Source organism: Notolabrus celidotus, chromosome 17 (genome assembly GCF_009762535.1).
Source record: "Notolabrus celidotus isolate fNotCel1 chromosome 17, fNotCel1.pri, whole genome shotgun sequence".
Classification (NCBI taxonomy): domain Eukaryota; kingdom Metazoa; phylum Chordata; class Actinopteri; order Labriformes; family Labridae; genus Notolabrus; species Notolabrus celidotus.
In genome coordinates this window covers 27,248,883-27,270,793 of record NC_048288.1, presented here as the reverse complement: position 1 = coordinate 27,270,793, position 21,911 = coordinate 27,248,883, and the positions used below count along the sequence as shown (strand labels likewise).

Here is a 21,911-nt window from a genome sequence, read left to right as displayed (position 1 = left end):
GGGGGGGATGTTATTATTTGTTTATATATATTGAATTTTTATCGAACATTTGTTCTATTTAGAATTGAGAAAAGTTGTATCAAGATAATTATCATTATTGAATTATCGTCCAGCCCTACATGCAGTAAGGAGAATAGACTTACTACTACAGATGAGAGTTCAGGTGTGAAATGTTAACATGTTTGAGACACTTCCTGCAGTATACAGAGTAACTAGCTTTGCCTTATTGATGCAAACACTTTATAAGACCTGTATGGACTCCTTGTGTCAACATACAATCTAAATAAATCTCCTGACACACACAGCCCTCCTCACCCGTGATGGTAGCTGTTGTTCATCATGGCTTTAAGCTGGCACTATGCTCCAAATAAAACTGATTCTGCTTTGTCCTCAGCTTTCAAACTGCTACACAGAGAGCTCAGGGAATTTATAAAAAAAAAAGGAAAAAATGCTATTGCAGCTGAAGTGTTTCTTGAGAGCTTATTTTTTTTATGTTTAAGGCTTAAAGACGCTGTGATCTTGGGAACCACAGCCTCGGCAGTTTTAAACTGGCGAAACAAGGGGGTTGTTAAATGAAGGCTCACACGAAACTGTAAGCAATTTGCAGGCGGCTGTGTGTTTGTGGGCAGCGAACAAGCCTGTGCGAAAGTTTCAACAAGCTTGGCTGGACAATCAGCACACATTGTAACGATTGAAGCCAAATGCGCCACTTTGTTTTGGTCCAAACCCTGTGATTTGCCTGTGTTAACATGCCAAATTCAGCCATGTTTAGAGGAACGAGCCGGCGTAAGTCGGTGACAAATTTCTCGTGATTTGAGGCATGTGTTTGTTTACACCCCAAAGACTCAACAAGTAGTGTGTGATGGATGTTGTCTGAGCACTTTCACTTTAATCCTAAGGCCCCTGAAGGTTGAATTCACACAGGTTCAGATAACGGAGTAAGCTGTGTTTCTTTGTGTATTGCTTCTAGAGAAAGTGTACAACACTGGGCCTGTTGATAAGCTTACCAGGGGCAGATGGTTCAGCTCTGGACACACGCTGCGTCCTTTCATGGCAGCTCACAGCTCTGATACGGTTCTCCTGTTACTCCATGCAGAGCTTGCTCGTGGCTTTGGATTATCCTCCGGGTCCCTAACCACTTAAAACTCCCACGCAAACTGTGCAAGTTTTTCAGGTGATGAAAACGAGCCATGCACAGACACAGATTTGTTGACGGTCGTACTTGCCAGCCACAATTAGTGTTGCATTAAACGCTGACCCATATCTCCAAATCCAACTTAGAATCTGTGGCTGTGAAAAAGAAGCGTGCAGCGTGCAAAACGAGTAGGAGCCCTGTTAAAGTACGTGTTAGAGCGAGATGGGCCTCAGTCAGTTCCACTGGATTGGCCATCTGTTGCATCAACCGCTGAGAGCAGGCCTTCAAAGAATGTGTACTTCAGGGGGGAGCATACATTTGTCATAAACTGCACTGCCCTTGATGCAGATGTATTTTTAGGCCGATGAGATCTATTTGCATGTTTTCCAGATTCTGTTTTTTTTTTTCCCCAGATCATCAGATATGACTCGCAACTTTGAGAATTCTGAGCTTTAATGATTAGAGAACATTTAGTGTTCAGATTACGGGCAACCATGTGGTGGAGGAAAAAATACCACAATGCAAAAGTAGTCAACGTTTGATTTATATAGATTAATGTGATTGGATAAGGTTCTACATTCAATTTGCACAATTAGTTATGAACTGTAACCTTCCCTTTGTTTTGATAGTGTCAGGAAGTTCTGGGTTTTCATCATTTTGACTATTTTATGACTCGTACCCTTTAAGCCCAAATACTATTCGATAATCATTGGCTTCTGTTCGACGATTATTCGAATAATCACCCCACACACACCTTTCCAGGAGCAGGAACGAGGTGCTGCTAGTAGCGGGCACTCACAGCGTCTGTCTCTATCTTTATGTCGGTGTTTCTGTGACGCGGCAAGGCGTGCATGTTTACATTTTACAGCCATGCTCAGTCTCTGGAAATACAAAGTGTAGTAGTGTGAGATTCAGAAACTGAGAAAATCCAGCAACTGTTGTTCATATTTTCTTCTTCTGTTATTTAATGGGGTTAGCAAACAGCTTTAAGATGCTCTATTGCCACCCTCTGGCGGGAATACTGTATTACAACCAGGCACAGGTGAAGACTATTAAAAATTGTACTTTTAAAATGAAAAAATATTCAAAGTAACTCTCCGATTTTTAGTACCGATAGACTGTATAAATAATAGTAATATCCATGACGTCACCCTTCTGTTCCTGAAGCGCTGTTTTGAAACCAATTGTCGGCGGTAGCCATATTGGAAATGCTGAACACAACCTAACTTCGCCGAGCTAGCGTGAGGTAAAGAGGCGTGCCTGTTGCCTGTCCACTAACAACTAAAGGGTGCCTGCCTGTCAATCAAGTCAACCATGCCCCCTTATATGGGCAAAACTCAAAAGTGTAGTATCTTTGAAAATACAGAGTTATAAAAAAATGTATCCCCAGTACAGTGTGTGCCCATACAGAAATTAGCTATTCAGACTTAAACCGTTTTTTGAACCAGTCTGTAAACATGTTTATTATTGCTGTAGTGATCGTCTTTTTTTGAATGGGTGTGTATGTGGTTTCTGGTGTTTCTGCAGCCAGCCTCAAGTGGACGCTCCATGAACTGCAGTTTTTAGCGCTTCTGCATGGGCTTTATATTTCAAGACCAGAGGTTGCTGCTTGCTTGTACCTGACTAACTTAGCTAATTAACTGCTGGAAAATGCCCCATTTCCCTGAACCAGACACGGTTGACTGTAGTGGTGCAGGAGGCAGCGTGGCTCAAAGTGTCTCAGGTCTCAGGTTAGCAGTTTGCTCTATTACAGCTTTTCCTTCCACTTTTCAAAGGTTTTTGTTTCAGTGCAATCTTTAGTCTGAACTCTGCTTTGGAGCTCTCTGAGGGCCTCTTTGGCATGGATGTGATTGTGTAAGTGTTCTGCTGAGGAGCTGAGACCAAAACAGAGCAGAGGACTGAAGCAGCATGCCCCGTAAATGACACCAAAACATTGTGTCGTTTTTATTTTCTGTTCTGTCAGCTTTATATGCTGAGAAAACGAAAAGTAGAAACCTCTGTAGTGTCAGGGGAAACCCAGACATTCATATGCTGCATGCACATTTTCTATACTCTACTCATACAGTATAAAACGTGTCAGTAAGGGGTTGTAAGTCATGCATTGTTCCAGAGACTCATGTTTGGCGTAGGATTTCTGTTTGCATCCCATTTGTAGGTGACTGCATGAGATTACATAATCCAAAAAACATTCTGTTTACCGAGTTCAAGAGTCAATCCAGTGACTCATTTGCCAACAGCCTTGTTTGTTTAGCCGAGAAGTTACTTTCAATGATTTTCTCTTTCAGTAAACATTGCAGGTGTTTTCATCTGTGGGCCCGTGTCTCTGAATATGCAACAGTGTTATTTGTAAACTCTTAGATTCTCCTGCAGACTGACTTTGTGACTCCCTCTTGCTCGGCGTTGCAGCAAATGAAAACAGTGAGTCATCGGTGCGTTAGTAGGGTTACCTGTGCGGAGCTCAAAATGACGTCTGCGCTCGCCTGAAGTACAAATAGACTAAAATGAATCTCACCTCTTTGTACTGACGGAGGATTGACACACCAGAACACCTGCTGTTACTCAGACAGGCTCGGTTAAACACTAAACATCCTTTACCTTTATTCCCCTCATGCTTGACTGATTCCTCTAAGACTCACCGTGGAGAGCTGTGATTGTCTGTGACGTATGACCGCCTGGAGGAACTCTGCCTTGTTTTACGAGTCTGCAGAGATGATAACAGAGAAGTTTGAGACTAAATATCATTAGAAGATAATTAAAAGAATTAAGAAGATTGTTTGACTGTGCAGTGCTACCCTGTTTTGTTTTTAATGTTTACTTTCATATTTGCACTCATTTTCTCTGCAGTTTATTATTCCCCTAACATGCCTCTGCACAAATACTGAGATGAAATCCACAAACAGAAACTGGGATTTCATCCCTCTCTCTATTTATTTAAGTTTCATATGCACAGTCGTTCTTCCATGTAGAGCTGGGCGATATCGATAATTATCACGATAAATATCAATCATTTAAATTTAAAGGCAGATTTTTGCTCCTGAGTGAAAGTTGAATACGGGTTGTTAGCTTGTATCTGGATTTAGTTTTCTGATAAGCGTCTTGAATCCATCATTTCTGACGGTGCTAACAGGAAGCAGGTCTTTTGTGTAAGATGAGATTTTTGTGAAGTTTTAGTTTGTAGATTCTTATTTTTCTCAGTTTGAGATAATTTGCGCAATTTGATTTAAACTTACAACAAAGAAATTGTAGTGTATCAGTTTAAAGAGTCAGAGTATTGTTTTGAGTTTTGCACACTCCTTTAATATTACTAAGGGTTACAGGCAGAGCGATATTGTTTCCTACAGTGCATTGAATGCATCACGGTTATTCAGTGTTCAGTTCTATGGTCTCGGTGGACATTAAACATGTCTGAAATGCACAGCAGAAGTTGTCTCTGTGCTCTTTCTTTACCCACATCCTGAAAGTAGATTTAATGAAGTGTGTTAAGTTATTAGTTAACGCAGAGTTGACACAATGTCAGACTAACGACTCTGCTTTGAGCTGCTATGTTTTAAGTTTTCTGCTGTGTTGCTATCACTCGTTTCAGCTTTGTTTACATTCCGCTCCAAAGGTCTTTAAGCCCCGCCCACCTCTCACCCTGCGACATGATTGGCTGTGCAATGCTGTCTTCTTCTTCTACTGTCTAATGTTGGGTGGCAACTAGCGTTTAAGGCTCATTAGCGCCCTCCCTTTGTATTGAAAAATTTATTATATTTAAATTGAGAAAAACTATATCATGATAATTATCGAATTATCGCCCAGCCCTACCTTCAGTAAGGAGAATAGACTTACCACTACAGCTGTGAGCTTAAGTGTGAAATGTTAACATGTTTGAGACACTTCCTGCAGTATACAGAGTAACTAGCATCGTCTTATTGATGCAAACACTTTTAAAGACCTGTATGGACTCCTCTTGTGTCAACATTGAATCTAAATAAATATTGATATCAACATATATCGATAAAAATGTATATCCAATTCTTTTTTTTTGAAGTTATATTTTGGGGCTTTTTCGCCTTTATTGATAGGACAGCTGAAGAGAGACAGGAAACATGAGGAGTAGAGAGTGGGGGAAAAATGCAGTGAATGGTCGACCGTCTGGGAGTCGAACCAGCGACCTCTGCGACGAGGACTATAGCTTTGATACATAATTATCGCTCTTGAATTATCGCCCAGCCCTACTTCCATGTAGTATCTGTAACATATTGTGCCAATAACTGTCCTTCTGTTGTAATGAGAGGCTGGGATGTAATCTATTTGACTGTTCAAAGGTTTGTTTGGAACAACATCCAAATATTAACGCACCCACAGCTTCATATTGTGAAGTTGATGTTGGTTATCACTATCAGACACTGCTGTGCCGTCTCTCTCTCACAGTCTGCTCCTCTGCTCGCCTCCTCATATTAACAACAAATGGAAAATTAATTTACCTCCTGATGCAACAGTGTCTTCCTCCCCCAAACTAAATTAATCTTGTTCATTTCTGTTGTCATCCCATTACACACCAGTATACCCATTTGTCGATGCATATCTATGTAATGAAGTGATATTCATTAAAAGCAGGTTCTGTCTGCTGGTTAATGAATCAGACATTTACTTTGCCGTGTCATCGTGAGCGTGTCTCTGGAGGAAAAACAAATAGTGGAGGGGTTTTTACAGACGGCTCTAATTCCAATGCATTCGTTTAGCATCACACAGAGGGAACTGAATCTGTGCATGCAGTGTGTCACCTGCTTGTAAACATGCATGCTGTGCTGTTAGGTGTTGCCAAGGCTCTTGTACACTGCAACGCCACAACAGTGCCTGAATGAAGTTCCGGCATCACCACGCCGTACTGAACAATAGGTGGACCTCATTCTCGACCGCGTGAGTCCAGACGTGGCCCCTCTAGACTGGATGAAAAGACTTTGAAATTGGAGAGGAAGATTGCTTTTCCTCCGGGGGTCATCGCAGAGGTATTTTACCCGCTCTTGGCGCCTCATTTTCGGCCGTGTGAGTCCGGATGTGACCCCTCAAGCCTGAGGGAAAGTGTCCCAACTCCGAAAGGGGAGAGGTAGGCAGGGGTTTGCCTCCCCACATGTTCACATTGGGGAGGCGAACCCCAAGCTTCGAGGCCAAGTCAACAAATGCTTCAGCATATTTGAGGGATTTGCACCTTTACATGAGATGACAGCGTTGCACTGATGGAGCCACGCTTTAGACCGCTTCTTCCTCTCCATGTTTCCTCATGGTTGAAGGAGTTCTGCGTCGCAGAGTTTGTGACGGAACCGGTTCTAAGTCGGATCCGGTTTTCGATACCCGCCCCTAAGTGACAATCAATCATCAATCTTTATTTGTATAGCACCAAATCACAACAAACATTATCTCAAGACACTTTTAGAAACAGAGCAGGTCTAGACCGTACTTTATTATTAACAAAGACCCAACATCAAGACAGGATAAGACTCAGTCTGATCTCATCTTAATCCACCATGAGCATTGTACCTTGCAGTATTTAGCTAGTTACAGCAGCAAGGACAAACTTCCTTTAACACCCGCACACTTCCTGTCATTCTTTCATTCTGCATCATGTACTTTCCAGGAGAAACACAGACATTACTCTGTGAAGTTTGTTTCCAATATCATGCAGCTGTACTGCAAAACCCTCCTCTGAAGACAGTCTTTTGTAAACATCTGTTTTTTCTCTCTCCCCTCTTCCAGGAGCACCATCTCCAGCGGGCCATCTCGGCACAGCAGGTCTACGGCGAGAAGCGGGACAACATGGTTATCCCCGTCCCCGAGGCAGAGCGCAACATCACGCACTACGAGTCCCTGTACCCCGGGGAGTTCAAGATGCCAAAGCAGCTTATTCACATACAGCGTGAGTACCCCGGGCTGCGAGCTGCAGGATTATCCTCTGAGCTGTGCTGGTGGTCTCTGAGCACGTGGTGGTGATGTTACGCCGTAGTGGAGGCGCTGGGTTTGTTGTCTGATGCTTTCAGAGGGTTTTATTCTGTTGATTGAGAGATTTGGGTGTGTAAGTTTGGGTTTTTGTGGATCAGTTAGTAATTATTCTTGATAAGAAGTCCGTCCAGCTGGCTGCTAATGAAACAGGTCCTTTGGTGTTGGATCACACGCCAGAAAAAAACAGATAAATCTCCGTTTAGAAGTCCTGTGTGTGAAGTAAAAATCAGCACCTTATTAGGACAACAGAGCTCTGTGGTTTTTGAAGGTGTCATGTCGGATAGAGACGTCACTTGTCTTATGCTGATGTCACTTAAGGGTGTAACAGCGAGATGAGCTATTTCAGGACATGTCTGCAGGCGTAAGAGCTGTCTCCAGTGAGAGAGAAAATAGGGGTCAGTAGGTTATTAGTGCCGGTGTTGTCAATTACCCTGACAGCAGGCTCGCTCCAAAAGTGAATCTGGGATACACATATACAGGTGAAGTGATGGGTTTGCAACCTAAAATACAAATGCTCTATGTGCTTTCAAACACCAGTGGTGCTGCCTGCAAACTCACTCATCCCTCTGTGCTACTACTTTGCAAATACACAACAGTACTGCTGCAAGGTGCTGGTCAACTGTCACAATATTATGTGTATGAGACTGATTTGTACTCTGGGCCTCAATTTAATGCAGGGTTGTGGGTATCCTGCACTCAATATTAAATTCCCCTAAGATGGCACTCAAAATGTTGGAAAGTCTCACTAATATTTAAACTTTTAAATTTTGTACAATGATCCCATATCAGTCATCAATCTTTATTTATATAGCCTCAAATCACAACAAAAGTTATCTCAAGACTCTTTACAAACAGAGCAGGTTTAGACTGTACTATGTTATGATATTAACAAAGACCCAACATCAAGACAGGGTAAGATCCAGTCTGATCTCATCTTAATCCACCATGAGCAGAGCACCTCGCAGTATTTAGCAAGTTACAGCAGCAAGGACAAACTTCCGTTAACAGGCAGAAACCTCCAGCAGGACCAGACTCATGTTAGACAGACATCTGCTGAGACTGAGTTGGGGTTGGAACGAGGATAGAGGAGAGTAGGAGAGTAGGAGAGTAAGAGAGAGAGAGAGAGAGAGAGAGCGATGATAGTGATGAGGCAGGTAGAAGTAGTATCAATCAGTCATTTATTTGTATAGCGCCGAATCACAACAAACGTTATCTCAAGACGCTTTAATAAACAGCAGGTCTAGACTAACAAAGACACAACATCAAGTCAGGATAAGATCCAGTCCCATCTTACAGACAGGCTTCAGTCTGATTTCATCTTAATCCACCATGAACATTGCACCTCGCAGTATTTAGCAAGTTACAGTGGCAAAGACAAACTTCCTTTAACTTCCATGTTGGGTCTGGAAAGAGGGATAGAGGAGAATAAGAGAGAGAGAGAGCGGTGATAGTGATGAGACGAGTAGTAGTAGCTGTTGCCGCTGGTGTCTGGAACGTCCACAGCAGGACGCCGTCTATGGCAGCTCAGAGGAACCCACGAGACAAGGGAGCTCAGTGACTCCAGAAAAGGTCTATGGTTTGTAACTTTAATTGGACAGGAAGATTTAAAATAGGTGATGAGGAGGTTGGGGGGGAAGGGGGTGAGATAGGATCCCAGTGTGTCAGTGCGCCAGTTCCCCTGGCAGTCTAAGCCTATAGCGGCATAACTAAGAGCTGGTCAAAGCCTGAGCCAGCTCTAACTGTAAGCTTTATCAAAAAGGAAAGTTTGAAGCCTCCTCTTAAAAGTAGAGAGGGTGTCTGCCTCCTGGATCCTGACTGGTAGATGATTCCAAAGGAGAGGGGCCTGATAACCGAAGGCTCTACCTCCCATACTACATTTAGAGACTTTAGGTACGACCAGCAGGCCTGCATTTTGGGAGTGTAGTGTTCTAGAGGGGTAATAGGGCAGCTTTGTTTCTATTCTAGATTTTATGGGGAGCCAGTGTAGAGAATCTAACACTGGAGATATGTGCTCTCTCTTCCTAGTTCTAGTCAGAACTCGATTTGATCAAATCAATCATTCGACAAGCTCTTGATGCACTCTGTTTGAGTTCAAAGTGGAGTGTAAAAGAGTCTTAAAGTCACAGTAAAGACATTTCTGTGTGCTGCAGTCATCAGATGCACGTTGTTTGAATAGGGTGAGTAAACAATAAGGAGTCTTGAGGCTGACGTGTTCAGATTCTTGCAGCTCTTTCACTCCGTTGATAAACCGCGTACATACCAGCTAGTGAGTGCACACTGCATGCCTCTCTGACTGCTTCAGGTTGTGACAAGTGAACGTGTTAATTATATGACACCCTCATGTTGACAGTGAAGCAAACGGTTCTCTTTTTGATGGATTGTATCTGACAGCCACTTCCCCATTTCGCCACACCGATCTGTAATTGTCTGGAGAGTCTCCAGGCCATGGCTGCAGAGTTTGGCTAGACTCCCCGGTACGGCCAAGAAAAAAAAAAAAAAAACAGAGCCCCAGGCATCATTAATGAGTGAGAGGCTGGTTTAGTTCCCAGCCTGGATATGGGTGTTTGTCCTGAAGCACTGCTCCATTGAGTTGGTGGAAGCTGAGAAGTAAACACAAGGAAACTGCTGAGTCATGAAAAGTCTTTGTTTATTCTTTGAACAATGTTTGTCTGAGGTTGTCTGATGACACACGTCTGCCTTTCATACCTCATGGTGTACGTGTTTTTGGACTTCGCCTGAAATGAATTGCTGCTTCATACACATGACTCAGCATTATAAACCATGACATGTTGGTATTATACTTAAAGAAAATATATGTGCTGTTTTTTTAGGGTTACTTTGTACAGCATGTCAAACCCAACACATGCCCATATTTGAATAGTGAATTGTAAAAAGCGTTATTAGAGATGTCCCGATCCCAGTCTCAACTATCCGATCAGAGCCAATCTGGGCGTTTTTTAATTGATCTGTGATCTGCATTTGAGCCAATCATCTCATCCGATTCCTTTCCGTCCGCTGTCACTGAACACAATTTACAGCTGAAGGCTAACGCGCAGTGTAATTGAGCGTTTGAGTATCTTAACTGTGTATACACAATGAGAAAATAATAAAGGGACATTGATGTAGAACTCAAGCCATGATTTAATGTTATTGTAGAACTCACTTGAGCCCAGCCAGACAGTGTTGGCAACTTAGTGACTTTGTCGCTATATTTAGCGAGTTTTCAGACCCCTCTAGCGACTCTTTTTCAAAAAAGGGACTAGCAACAAATCCAGCGACTTTTTCTGGCGTCAACGGAGACTTTTTTAGACTGACGTGAAAGCATGTATCGTTCTTACTTTTCTCAACGAGCAGTGGATGCTGCTGTGAGTCCCTCCTGGCTGCGTTTAGAGCAGGAGGCTTTCACCCCTCAGCATCCAGACTGCAAATGCATCACGCATGTACGAAGACACCGCTGGTCGATCACGCCTACTTTCTCTTTTCGGTCCATGTAGATAGTTGATGTAGATTGTATACAATAAACATCTTGAAAATGTTATGGTGGAAAAGTTTCACATTTTACTATGATTTGTTGTTGGCTCCTAAGTGTAGTTATAAACATATTTAGAGTGTTTTTTAACCTCTTTTTGTCTCTCCCTCAACGTTACACGTCTCTCCTACAGCGTCCATTATAATTTCAGTTATGCAAATTAATTGATGACGTCATTTAGCGACTTTCAGGACAGCCAATAGCTATTTTCCTCACTGCCACCAGACCGATTATAGAGAAAACATCTGCTCTACGCGCCCTTCAGTAACTCTCCAGGGGACATGTGGTTCAAATAGGCGAAAACATAAACCAAACAAAGGATGGTCTGTTACATTAGCATTAGCATCCTCATGGCTAGCGGCAGCTGCTGTTTTCTATACTAGCATGCCACTAGTGGCATGCAATCGGCGTGTTTGGATCTCATTGTCTCTCCCAATATTTACGTTCTCCATCTCTCAGTCTGATCTCGTGAGAGTTGCATTCAGAGCAGCCTCAGATTTAAGCGTGCTGTATTGATGCACACCAATTTTTTGGTCTCATGCGGCAGAGTTTGTAACACAGATTAAGGGTTTTACAACAATGCTAGCTGGATTACGTTGAATGGAATAAACACAAGACATATTTTAGTTATTTTTTTTATTACTTATTTCTGAAGAAAAAAAACTCTTATCTCTTTTGCAACTATTATCTAGGCAAACACAAGTATTGGATCGGGACTCGGTATCTGCAAATATTCAATATTAAAAAATCGGATCGGGGGTCAAAAAAGCCGGTCAGGACATCCCTTAGTTCTATAATAAAGAGGCATGCACTGTGCAGCGTTCTCCACTATGCTCCTAGAGGTGATGTGCATATTCCAGACTGTCCTCTTCCTCGTGCAGCCTCTGAAAATGCTGCGTCTTGTCCCTTTCAGTAACCAACTCTTTTCCATCTCACAGCTTTCAGTTTGGACACGGAGCAGCCAGACTACGACCTGGATTCAGAGGACGAGACTTTTGTGAATAAGCTGAAGAAGAAGATGGAAATCACCGCCCTGCAGTTTGAAGAAATGATAGACCGGCTGGAGAAAGGCAGCGGACAGCAGGTATTTGTCACTCTGTGCAGGAGGGGGAAAAGACCTTTTTGCAGGGACTCTGCACAAACACATCTCTGGATAAATAAGCCCACTGAGTCAGATCCTTCTTTACCCTGTCGTGAATAACATCGTGGTCCTTGCCTTGTCATTTAGTCATTGGAGGAGTTGGTCATCAACTTGATCTTTGCTCTTCTTTAAGTTATGTAAAGCTACTTTTCTGCTTCCAGCTTCTTCATGGAGTTACTTACAAGCAGAACTGTCAGACTGAGCTGAGCAATCAGTACGCTGTGCCTCACCGCAGCAGGCTGAACAGCTTTGTTTCCGTGTTTGTCTGCTAAAAATGACTTGAGCTCATTTTAAAGAGCAGCATGTGTTATCTTTCAAACCTTCAGTATACATTTGAGGTTTATATATAGTGCTTGCATGTCTTGTTACCTGAATTTACCTCTCCTCTGTGTTTCCGCAGCTCGTCAGTCTTCAGGAAGCCAAACTGCTGCTGAAAGAGGACGACGAGCTGATCAGGGAAGTGTTTGACTACTGGAGCCGCAAGAGGAAAACATGCAAGGGTGGCTCCCTCATCCCCAACGTGAAGCAGGAGAAGAGAGACGGATCCAGCACCAGCGACCCCTATGTGGCCTTCCGCCGACGGACGGAGAAGATGCAGACCAGGAAGGTAAGAATCTGTGGAGCTGACGGAGGATGTTGTGTTGTTACACCTGTTCAATGCAAATCGTATCATAGCTTTGTTAAGTTGCTACATGATTACTCAAAAACTAGAGCTTTAAAGCCTCTGGAAACATAATTGGAATATTTAAAATTCACATAGAATATCAAAATTAAATGTGTAATCAAGCTTCAACAAAAATTTAAGTGAAAGTAAACTTCCACAACTCTGAAAAACTCTGTTCAAAAACAGCTTCTTTTACAGTTCAGAGCATTTCTTAGGACTGTATCGGTGTGGCCTAACTCTTTGATTGACAGGTCATAAGAGAGTTCACAGCCTGCATGTTAGAGCCGTCTGACTCTGAATCTTAAAGACATAAAAACTCCAGAATCTGAAAATTATTCATTTCAAATGTTCTCTGAATGCTGAGTTACAAAATACTTTAAAATCAGGACTTATATCATTTATTAGTTTATCACTCCATAGTCTCCAGGGCATCAGGACCATGGGACGCCCCGTGCAGCGGAGGCTGAAGTGTAGTATGTGCACGCAGAGGAGCTCGGCTCCGGGTGTCAGACGGAGCCGTTTGTCCAAACTCTGAGCTGTTTGAGGGAAAGATAGTGAACCGGTCCTGTGGAAAGTTAGTGAATCGGTCCTGGGGAAAGTTAGTGAATCGGTCCAGGGGAAAGTTAGTGGACCAGTCCTGGGGAAAGTTAGTGGACCAGTCCTGGGGAAAGTTAGTGAACCGGTCCTGGGGAAAGTTAGTGAACCGGTCCTGGGGAAAGTTAGTGAACCGGTCCTGGGGATAGTTAGTGAATCGGTCCTGGGGAAAGTTAGTGAATCGGTCCTGGGGAAAGTTAGTGAATCGGTCCAGGGGAAAGTTAGTGGACCAGTCCTGGGGAAAGTTAGTGGACCGGTCCTGGGGAAAGTTAGTGAACCGGTCCTGGGGAAAGTTAGTGAACCGGTCCTGGGGAAAGTTAGTGAACCGGTCCTGGGGAAAGTTAGTGAACCGGTCCTGGGGAAAGTTAGTGAACCGGTCCTGGGGAAAGTTAGTGAACCGGTCCTGGGGACAGTTAGTGAACCGGTCCTGGGGAAATGATCCAAGCATGTGCGGGACTGCTTTAGCCACTCGGCCGCAGCTCAACTAAACCACGACCCAAAGTTTCACCAAATCCACCGCAGTTAGGGAAGTAGAAGAATGACAACAAGCTGTCATCTTCAGTGGTGGATGTGCAGACAGAGACACACGAGCACAGCGGTGCAAAGAGCAGAGAGACAGCTATATAGACAGATGCTATACAGGCAGGACCTGATTAGCAAACAAGCTAACAGCTAAGACAACACTGAGGGGAGCTGGCTGAGACGTCAGGAGACGGTCTGAGCAGGAGCGGGGTAGTTTATTAAACATGTGTGCACGTGACTCAGTGTTTCATTTCTGATTGGTTGGATATGTATTACGTAATAAATATCAGGTTAAACCAGCCCCCTTAAAACCCAGAGTGGAAACATTTTAAAAAACGTAATTGAACATGTTTGAAAATGGATCAAAGTTGAGTCATAATATTTTAACATAGATTTTAGTATTTACATATGGTCTGAAATATCATAGGTATTACCTTTTTGTTGATTTGGGTCCCAGGTTCTTTAATAACCAGTTAAAAACCTCAGTTCAGCTTACCGTCTAAAAGAACTTTCAGCATACATGAAACCATTTGTGTCTGACTCATCACTGTTCCATTTTCAGAACCGAAAGAATGACGAGGCGTCGTACGAGAAGATGCTGAAGCTGCGCAGGGACCTGAGCCGAGCTGTCACAATCCTGGAGATGATCAAGAGGAGGGAAAAGAGCAAGAGGGAACTGCTGCACCTCACACTGGAAATCGTGGAGAAGAGGTAAGAAATTGGCCCTGAGAGAGAGTTTTTGAAACGGCTGTTAGCTGCCTGCGCCGCATCAACAGCCTTGTTAGGGAAGTAGCTGCTATCAGGAGGCTTTTATTTCTGGGATTTATGATGCAAGAGATTGATATAAGCGCGCTCCGCTCGTCGGATGACGGCAGATGTTCATGAAAGGATCTATTTTTGTGTCGTCTCCTGTAGTGTATGGGGGGGATCAGGTTATTAGAGACTAAATGTGAAGCGTCAGAGTTGAGACGGGTTCGTTGTCAGACCTCTCACTGGATGAAGTGTTTGGATGGCTCTTGTGGTTAACCTACATGTTTGATTAGCTTTTGTTTTCTTGTCAAGTTGAAATCCCAAGCTGAGGCCATTAGGACGCTTGTCTGTGAGACTGATGGGATAAAAGAGTGGACCACATCTCTCTGTAAAGTCAGGCTCTGCTGCTCGTGTTAATTGGGGGCATGGCTGTGTACACTGTTTTGCATGCATTATCAATTTAGAGTTCACCCTGTTTATTCAGCGGTGTCAGGAGCAAATGAGCTCATTGACTCCTCTGTACTCGGAGTCTGTTTCCCAGTCTGTTAGGAAGTACACCACACTCTACTCTGTGTTTGTATTATTTTATGCTCTCCTCCCCCCAGCCTCTGCGATCCCTCCAAACATGACATCCCAGTGAAATGCATTTGTTCTGAAAGTAGCTGTCAGTGTGAGCTTAAATTGGACCCTTCTTCTTGAAGTGCTTTTGATTTGTAGTGACATTTCAATTTCCTCTTGTTATCCCGGCCTGCTTTCTGCCTGCACATCAAAGCTAGTGTTTCCTCCCAGATTGGACCGCTCTACTCTCAGCTGATAGCCTCCCGTCCCACTTCATGATATTATGTTGAGGAAGAGTGACCCAGGTGCATTGCATTATTTGTGTGTGTAGGCTTGACAGTTGTGTATTATGGGCTGTTCCCGTGCACCTGAGGTGAGTTTGTTTTTGTTGTCTTTAGGCTGCAGACGTACGTCACTGGAAATGTAGCATAGGTTTGCTGTCATATCGCTGTAAAAATAACCACAGTGCAGGCACAGATTTCTCTATTTTGTGGATCAAGGTATGCTAGCACGATTCAGAAGGTAGAACTGAGACTCCACTTCTAACTGCTGGTTTCTTGAGTTGTATTTTGCATACAAACCATAGACTGTATAAATAATGGACGTAGTATCCGTGACGTCACCCATCTGTTCCTAAAGTGCTGTTTTGAAGCCAATCGGGGGCGGGTGCCATATTGGATATGCTGAAGTAGGGATGTAAATTTGAAGTATTTTCCCTGATTGATTTTTGGAAATCGTAACGATCAATTATTGATTAATCAATTTTAAAAAATCAACGAATTTCCTTACGTCAAAAACAAGGCCAAGTATGTTTTTTTTCCCCTAAATTATATTTTCTACAGCAACAAAATGCATATAACTGATGGTATTGAATACGGGTACAACATGTTTAACACTGATGATCAACGATCAGGCTCATAAAAATATTATTCTCTGATGACATAGTCTTATAAAGTGAAGGCTCATACTACTAACAGAAAAGTACTTCATACTCACAGTGTCCAGTTTTCTGCCTACTCTTATTTCTCATTGAGAAAAATAAACATGTGTACGTGGTCAGGTGTCAGCTGGGAGTGCAACCGGGTCATAATGAGTCCAGCAGCAGGAAAGCTCAGACGGCTCTGATGTTGCTGCTCTGCAAACACAGCGTACTAGCAATTCCCACCAGTTTGTTGGCTTTGTATCTAAAGGTCCTGTTTAAAGTTGTCAACCTTTGTGTCCGTGACGTTGTTGGCAGCAGTTGCGTATTGATCCTGCATGTGGAGACCTGAAGCACAGCTGCAGCCGCCAGCTGAGCGTCTCCGCTGTGCACAACACCTTTAACAGCTGATTCACATCCAAACATGCTTTAAACTTAAAACACCTCCCTGATACATGAATGTTATATGAGACCACATGATGTTTGTTCCACGTGACGGAAAATTGAAAACAAAAATGCGTGTTTTGAGTAATTTCTTAACAATCAATTAACCAATAGTCGATTAATTGTTTAGCTAGTGTGAGGTAAAGAGGCGGGCTCTGACTTAACTGACAGGCGGGAACACTGAAGCTGTTGGCGAGGAGGCTCACAGCCCGCCTCTTTACCTCACACTAGCTTGACAGAAGTTCGGTTGAGTTCAACATTTCCAACATGGCTGCCGCCCACAATCGGCTTCAAAACAAAGCTTCAGAAACAGATAGATGACGTCACGGATACTAGCTTTTTGGACCAGTTTCTATTCAGTCAATACAGTTGATTTAATACAGCCGTGACATCATGCCTAGCTCTCAGTAACTCCCCTCATTGCTCACCAGCTCTCCACTCTCTTATTTTTGTCTTCTAGGAATCTGATGCCAGACTTTGGCAGCGAGGTGATGGCAGAGGCGCTGGCTCAGCGAGCGCTGGTGAAACCAGTCTACACCATCCCCCTCATCCCCCTCTCCAGCAGCAACCAGTACAGACACCAGGACCACTTGGATATGAAGGACTACAAGAAAGTAAGGCCCTCTACAGTCACAGCTCGCTCTGGCTTCCTCTGTCATAATGTCAGGAAGCAGAATGAAACAGTCCCCGTCCTCTCTGGCTCTCGCTCTGTGTGGGTGTTTGAACAGAACGTCTGCAGGAGTATCAGAAAATGTTATTGACTTAGCATTTATTCTTTTCTTGAGTCAATTCCCACATCGATGATGAATACTGTACTTCATATTGAACCAGCACAAAGCTTGGCATTTTCATTTTTGGATCGGCACTTGATATGAAATGGCAACAGAGTGTGAGTTATTGAAAATCATTTGCTGACTGGGAGTGTGTAACAGCTTTTGGATGAGGACGCCACTTTCCCTTTTACATTTGTTGTTGTAACTTTTCAGAAAATAAGGATTCTTTTTTTGTCTTAACTCACAGTTGTTTTCTTTTCCAGAATAAGTAACAATGTTTTCACAGAAATAACTCTCTGGAACCAGATTGAAATACTTGAATGTTCAAATAGCCTGATTTAGGGATAAGTGCATCTAGTTAGCAAAACAATGAAATGTTATCACCTTTGTTAGTCAGCACAAGGGATGGGCATTTAAAGCCAAAATACTTTTCGATAATCATCGGCATCTATTCGACGATTATTCGAATAATCAACCCCACACACACGCACAGACACAGACACAGACACACACGGACCGGTCCCATTAACAGCCAGTTTGTGTGTCAGTCACGTTAACCAGCAGCAGGACGAGGTGCTGCTAGTAGCGAGCACTGTCAGCTATCTCGATCGTTATGTCGGTGTTTCTGTGATGCGGCGTGGCGTGTGTGTTACATTTTACAGCCACGCTCAGTCTCTGGAAACACACTTGTAGTAGTGTGAGATTCAGAAACGGAGAAAATCGCCGTGCAGATGTTTTCTTCTTCTTTTGCTATTTAATGCAGCTAGCATTCTTCTTCTTCTGTTACTTAATGCGGTTAGCAAACAGCTTTAAGTCGCTCTTTAGCCACCGTCTGGCGGGAATACAGTATTACAACCAGGCACCGCTGAAAACGCTAAAAAATTTTACTTTTAAAATGAGTAAATATTCAAAGTAACTCTTAAATTTTTAAAAAGTGAACGAATATTCGAAAATCATTGCCCATACCTAGTCGACACCAGAACGACCAGATGTAATGAAGCGGCAACCTCCGGTCTCAAAATATGAAGCTAATGCAGCTCATTGAGTGTCCACTTGAGGCTAGCTGCAGAAACACCAGAAACCACATACACACGCATTCAAAGAAGACGATCTTTACAGTAATAAGAAACGTGTTTACAGCCTGGTTCAAAAAACATCTTCAGTCTGGATAGCTAATTTCTGTATGGCTCCTGCCGATGATTGGCCTCAAAACAGCACTTCAGAAACAGCTGACATCACGGATACTACGTCCATTATTTATACAGTCTATGGATTTAATCCATGATGGCTGCAAAGGTCTGACCTGTCTCTATTAGCAGCTAGCACAGATACCTATGTACGGTAATGTATTGGAGGGACAAAGAATCAGTTTCCAGTGTAGCTAGATGTTATTTTTTGGTCTAATAGGTAAGCTGCTGGATTGGTGCCTCCATACTGAGGCTCCTACCTGCATTCAAGGCCGTCTCCAAGGGACAGAAATCAAACTGAAAGTGGAATTTCCATCCCCTGGCTCCTGGGAAGCCCTCAGCCAATCACTGCATCTCTGCATTCTTGCCTAATAATCAGCATTGTGTCGTTTGGGCTGCAGGGTGCATTCTTTAAGTGCTGAGTCCGTCAACCTTACAGCATTTAATGTAAAGCTGAGTTGCCATATGCTCCCATAATGTAGCACTTCATTACCCAGCACTCCTTTGAACTCTGTGTCACCTCTTCTCGTTATAACTTCATTAGCTCCAGTGTCCGACGACCCCCCCTGCCCTGCGGGGACACAACTATTTCCTCCTTTTTTCCCCTCCACCAGCTGCTTGACTTCTCCCTTTTGTTGACACACACATCTTTTGGTTTGACTCTGTCCCCTCCTCCCACCTGACTCTACCCTGTACTCCCTCCATTGAGTTGACACAGAGGTTCTTCACCGTAGAGTCTGTTTGTTTTGACCCCCCCTCCCACGACTCAGGATTGAATAGGATCTGACTAATCCTAGTGGAGTTGGAGTCTGTTCAGACAGGGAGGGGTCGTCCCACTGGGGAAGTCCGGGTGAATGGTGGCACAGGGTGGATTGAGGAAGAGGAGAGGGAGGAGGAGGGGGGCAGCCATCTGGCAAGGCAGTGGCATCTGGCACATGCTGCCATCTGCATATCAATGCCTCCTTTACTCGCTGTTGTTTCTACACACACTCCACTCCTGTGCATCGACTACCAACACGAGACTGCAATCACCGGCGCTGCTTTGGGTCTTTTTGGATTACGCAGGCTGTAGTATAAACATTGAACACTGTGTCTCCTCCCTTCTTCCTAGCCGGAGAAGACAGAGGCAGTGCGAACCAAAAGGAAATATGAAAAGAAACCCAAGATCCCTCCTCTGTCAGCGACTCAACATTCGGGACCCTCGGTGTTCAATCCCAAGGACCTCAACCAGTATGACTTCCCCAGCTCGGACGAAGAATCATTCTCACAGGTAGGGGCTCACAGCTGTAATCACCCAACAACCTTAAAATCCTTGTGGAGTACAGATTGTCTGAGGCGTATAAACAAGTTTGAGTATTCATTCACTGATGATGTTTTTATTGTTTAGATCCATTCAGGTTCCTCAGAGGCAGAGGAGGAGAATGACCCAGATGGCTGCTATGCGTTCAGGAGGAAGGCCGGCTGTCAGTACTACGCTGTGAGTGCCCTCCTCTGACTCCAAATGATTCTATTTATAGTGCCATCAGCAGGCTGGTCAGTCTGCCAGCTCTGGCTGTTAGTCTACCACACTCTGCTGGACAGAACAATGTGATAACAAAGACTCACCTTCTTTCTTTTCCCTGTGTCTCTTTTTGATCTTGATTTTTTTTGTGTCCTTCTCTCCTTCAGCCTCAATCGGATCAGAGCGGTAGCTGGCCCTGGGTGAGTCCGTTGGAGGGCGGGCTCGGAGACCCGCGCTTCCGCTACTGTCTGACCTCGCTGAATGTGCCACGACGCTGCATAGGTCTTGCACGGCGCCGCTTGGGCAGAGGGGGAAGGTGAGTTTGATGTGGTAGCTTGATTTCTCCATGCTATCTGAGGTTTGATCAGGGTCACATGGATTCCTCTGATGGTGCTAAAGCAGAATGGAAGTTGTTTAATTCCAGGCTTCAGCTAGCTTGAAGTTGTGATGTTTTCTTGTTGCATGTTGCTTTTTCTTAAATCTTTATTGCATAGTGCTTTGACCCGGAACAGATGTGCAGATTGAAAGTGAGAAGACGGCCCTACTTAGCTCTAAAATTGTCAGGCTCACTCAAAACAAAGAAAATGAGAATAAAAACATCATCCAAAAATAAAACGTCCTTAAATACAATGCATGAAGTGGTCTCTTAGCCCCCAGAACTACTTTACCCTGAACTAAAAGGTCCCTGTGCCCCATTGTTGTCTGTGTTTCGACCGCGGGCTGAAGTCCCGTGTAGATTGTGCAAATCAGGCCAGTGACGTATGGAGGCAGACCAGTAGAGGGCAGTAAAACAAAGACGAATGCCATTTATCACGATGACACCATAGAAGCAGACGGACAGGCTGGTATCATATGAGCAGCACAACAGTTAGCCTGTTATCAGTCAATCAGACATGTTCAGCATTGCAGGTCCTGCCCCCCTTTGAAAAGTAGCAGGGGCTTTTTAGGGGGGAGATTAACTATCCCTGAACTAAATTTAGACCCTGGGTCCACCGGTCGAAACACACCTAGTTCTGGGGTAAAATTCCTGCTGTCGAAAAACGCCTTAAGATGATCTCTGATGGATGAACCACAGTTTTGCTAACACTTGTGACATGAAGTATAAGCGTGATTGATCAGTGTGATATCCAGGTGCTGCATGCTTTCATCACTCCAGTAAACACAGTGGGTAAAAATGTAGAAATGTGAAATGAAATGTGTGTAGGAATGCTGCCAGTTCCAATACTGAGCAGGTGAAACCGAGCCAAGGGTTGGCTGGATCTGCCGAGGCTGTTTACCATACCGGCTTTTTGGCAGGTCACCAGCGATCATTTGGCGGGCATATTCCATTATAAATATCAAGCTGGCTGCTAACATGATGAACACGACACACACACACATTTTGGGATTCACCTGCTACCGCTGCCTGTAGACCAATCAGAAAACTTCAGCTGAGTTTGAACAGAAAAAAGAAACGTGTCCCGCAGCTTCGTCTGATACACACTCAGTGATTACACAGCCGATTAAATAAAGCACACTAGCTGGAGGAGTTAACCCGCAGCAGCCACAGCGATGGAGACCAACTGGTTTGGACTATCTCCCTCACAGGCCCACACCAGATTGGCAATGTTTGGTTTCTGCCTGCAGTGGACCTTATCACCTGCCCTGAGGGGAGCTGATGGACCAGACTATCTGTCTTCTTCAATATGATGTGCGCTTGTGATAGAACAACTTGATCAAGTTAGAAAACACAGCTTAGTTTGATTGTTTGGACAGACTTGCAGTTCGCCTGCAGGGACTGCAGTGTTGGTCAGTCCAGTTGTTTTTCTTGGACAGTGGTCGGCTTAAATATCTGAACAAGGATCTTTCAAATCCTGTACAGACGTGTAAGTGATTCCTCTAGACTTTGGTTATTCTCTGGAATTCAAGTCTGGGCCACACTTTGTTTGGCACTAGTAGTAGAATTCTAGTTTATCAGTTTTAACAAGCTCCAAAAAAAAAACACAGATTAAATTAATATCAGGGAGGATTTTTTTTCCCCAACATTGTTTTTATTGATTTTCACAACAACTTTAGATATACATTTATAAACATTCATACACATATCTTCACATCTATGTGCATAAAAACAATAGAGAACACACACACGCAATCTCAGGTGAGTTAAGAAAGGACATAGAGGAGTAAGCACATCTTACATCCACTTATATATAATATATACATATACACACATATA

At 43.7% G+C, this 21,911-nt stretch overlaps 1 protein-coding gene across 2 annotated transcripts in view; it reads left to right on the top strand.

Moving 5' to 3' along the window:
• The window catches only part of LOC117828743 (enhancer of polycomb homolog 1-like), a 51,344-nt gene that overhangs the window by 14,819 nt on the left and 14,614 nt on the right, over positions 1 to 21,911 (top strand). For both annotated transcript variants that reach the window (XM_034706045.1, XM_034706044.1), the window contains 8 exons: positions 6,872 to 7,031; positions 11,582 to 11,727; positions 12,185 to 12,391; positions 14,127 to 14,275; positions 16,696 to 16,849; positions 19,307 to 19,465; positions 19,583 to 19,672; positions 19,864 to 20,012. In XM_034706045.1, coding sequence (XP_034561936.1) covers positions 6,932 to 7,031; positions 11,582 to 11,727; positions 12,185 to 12,391; positions 14,127 to 14,275; positions 16,696 to 16,849; positions 19,307 to 19,465; positions 19,583 to 19,672; positions 19,864 to 20,012 — 1,154 coding nt within the window. In that variant the 5' untranslated portion in view covers positions 6,872 to 6,931. The remainder of the gene's footprint in view (positions 1 to 6,871; positions 7,032 to 11,581; positions 11,728 to 12,184; positions 12,392 to 14,126; positions 14,276 to 16,695; positions 16,850 to 19,306; positions 19,466 to 19,582; positions 19,673 to 19,863; positions 20,013 to 21,911) is intronic.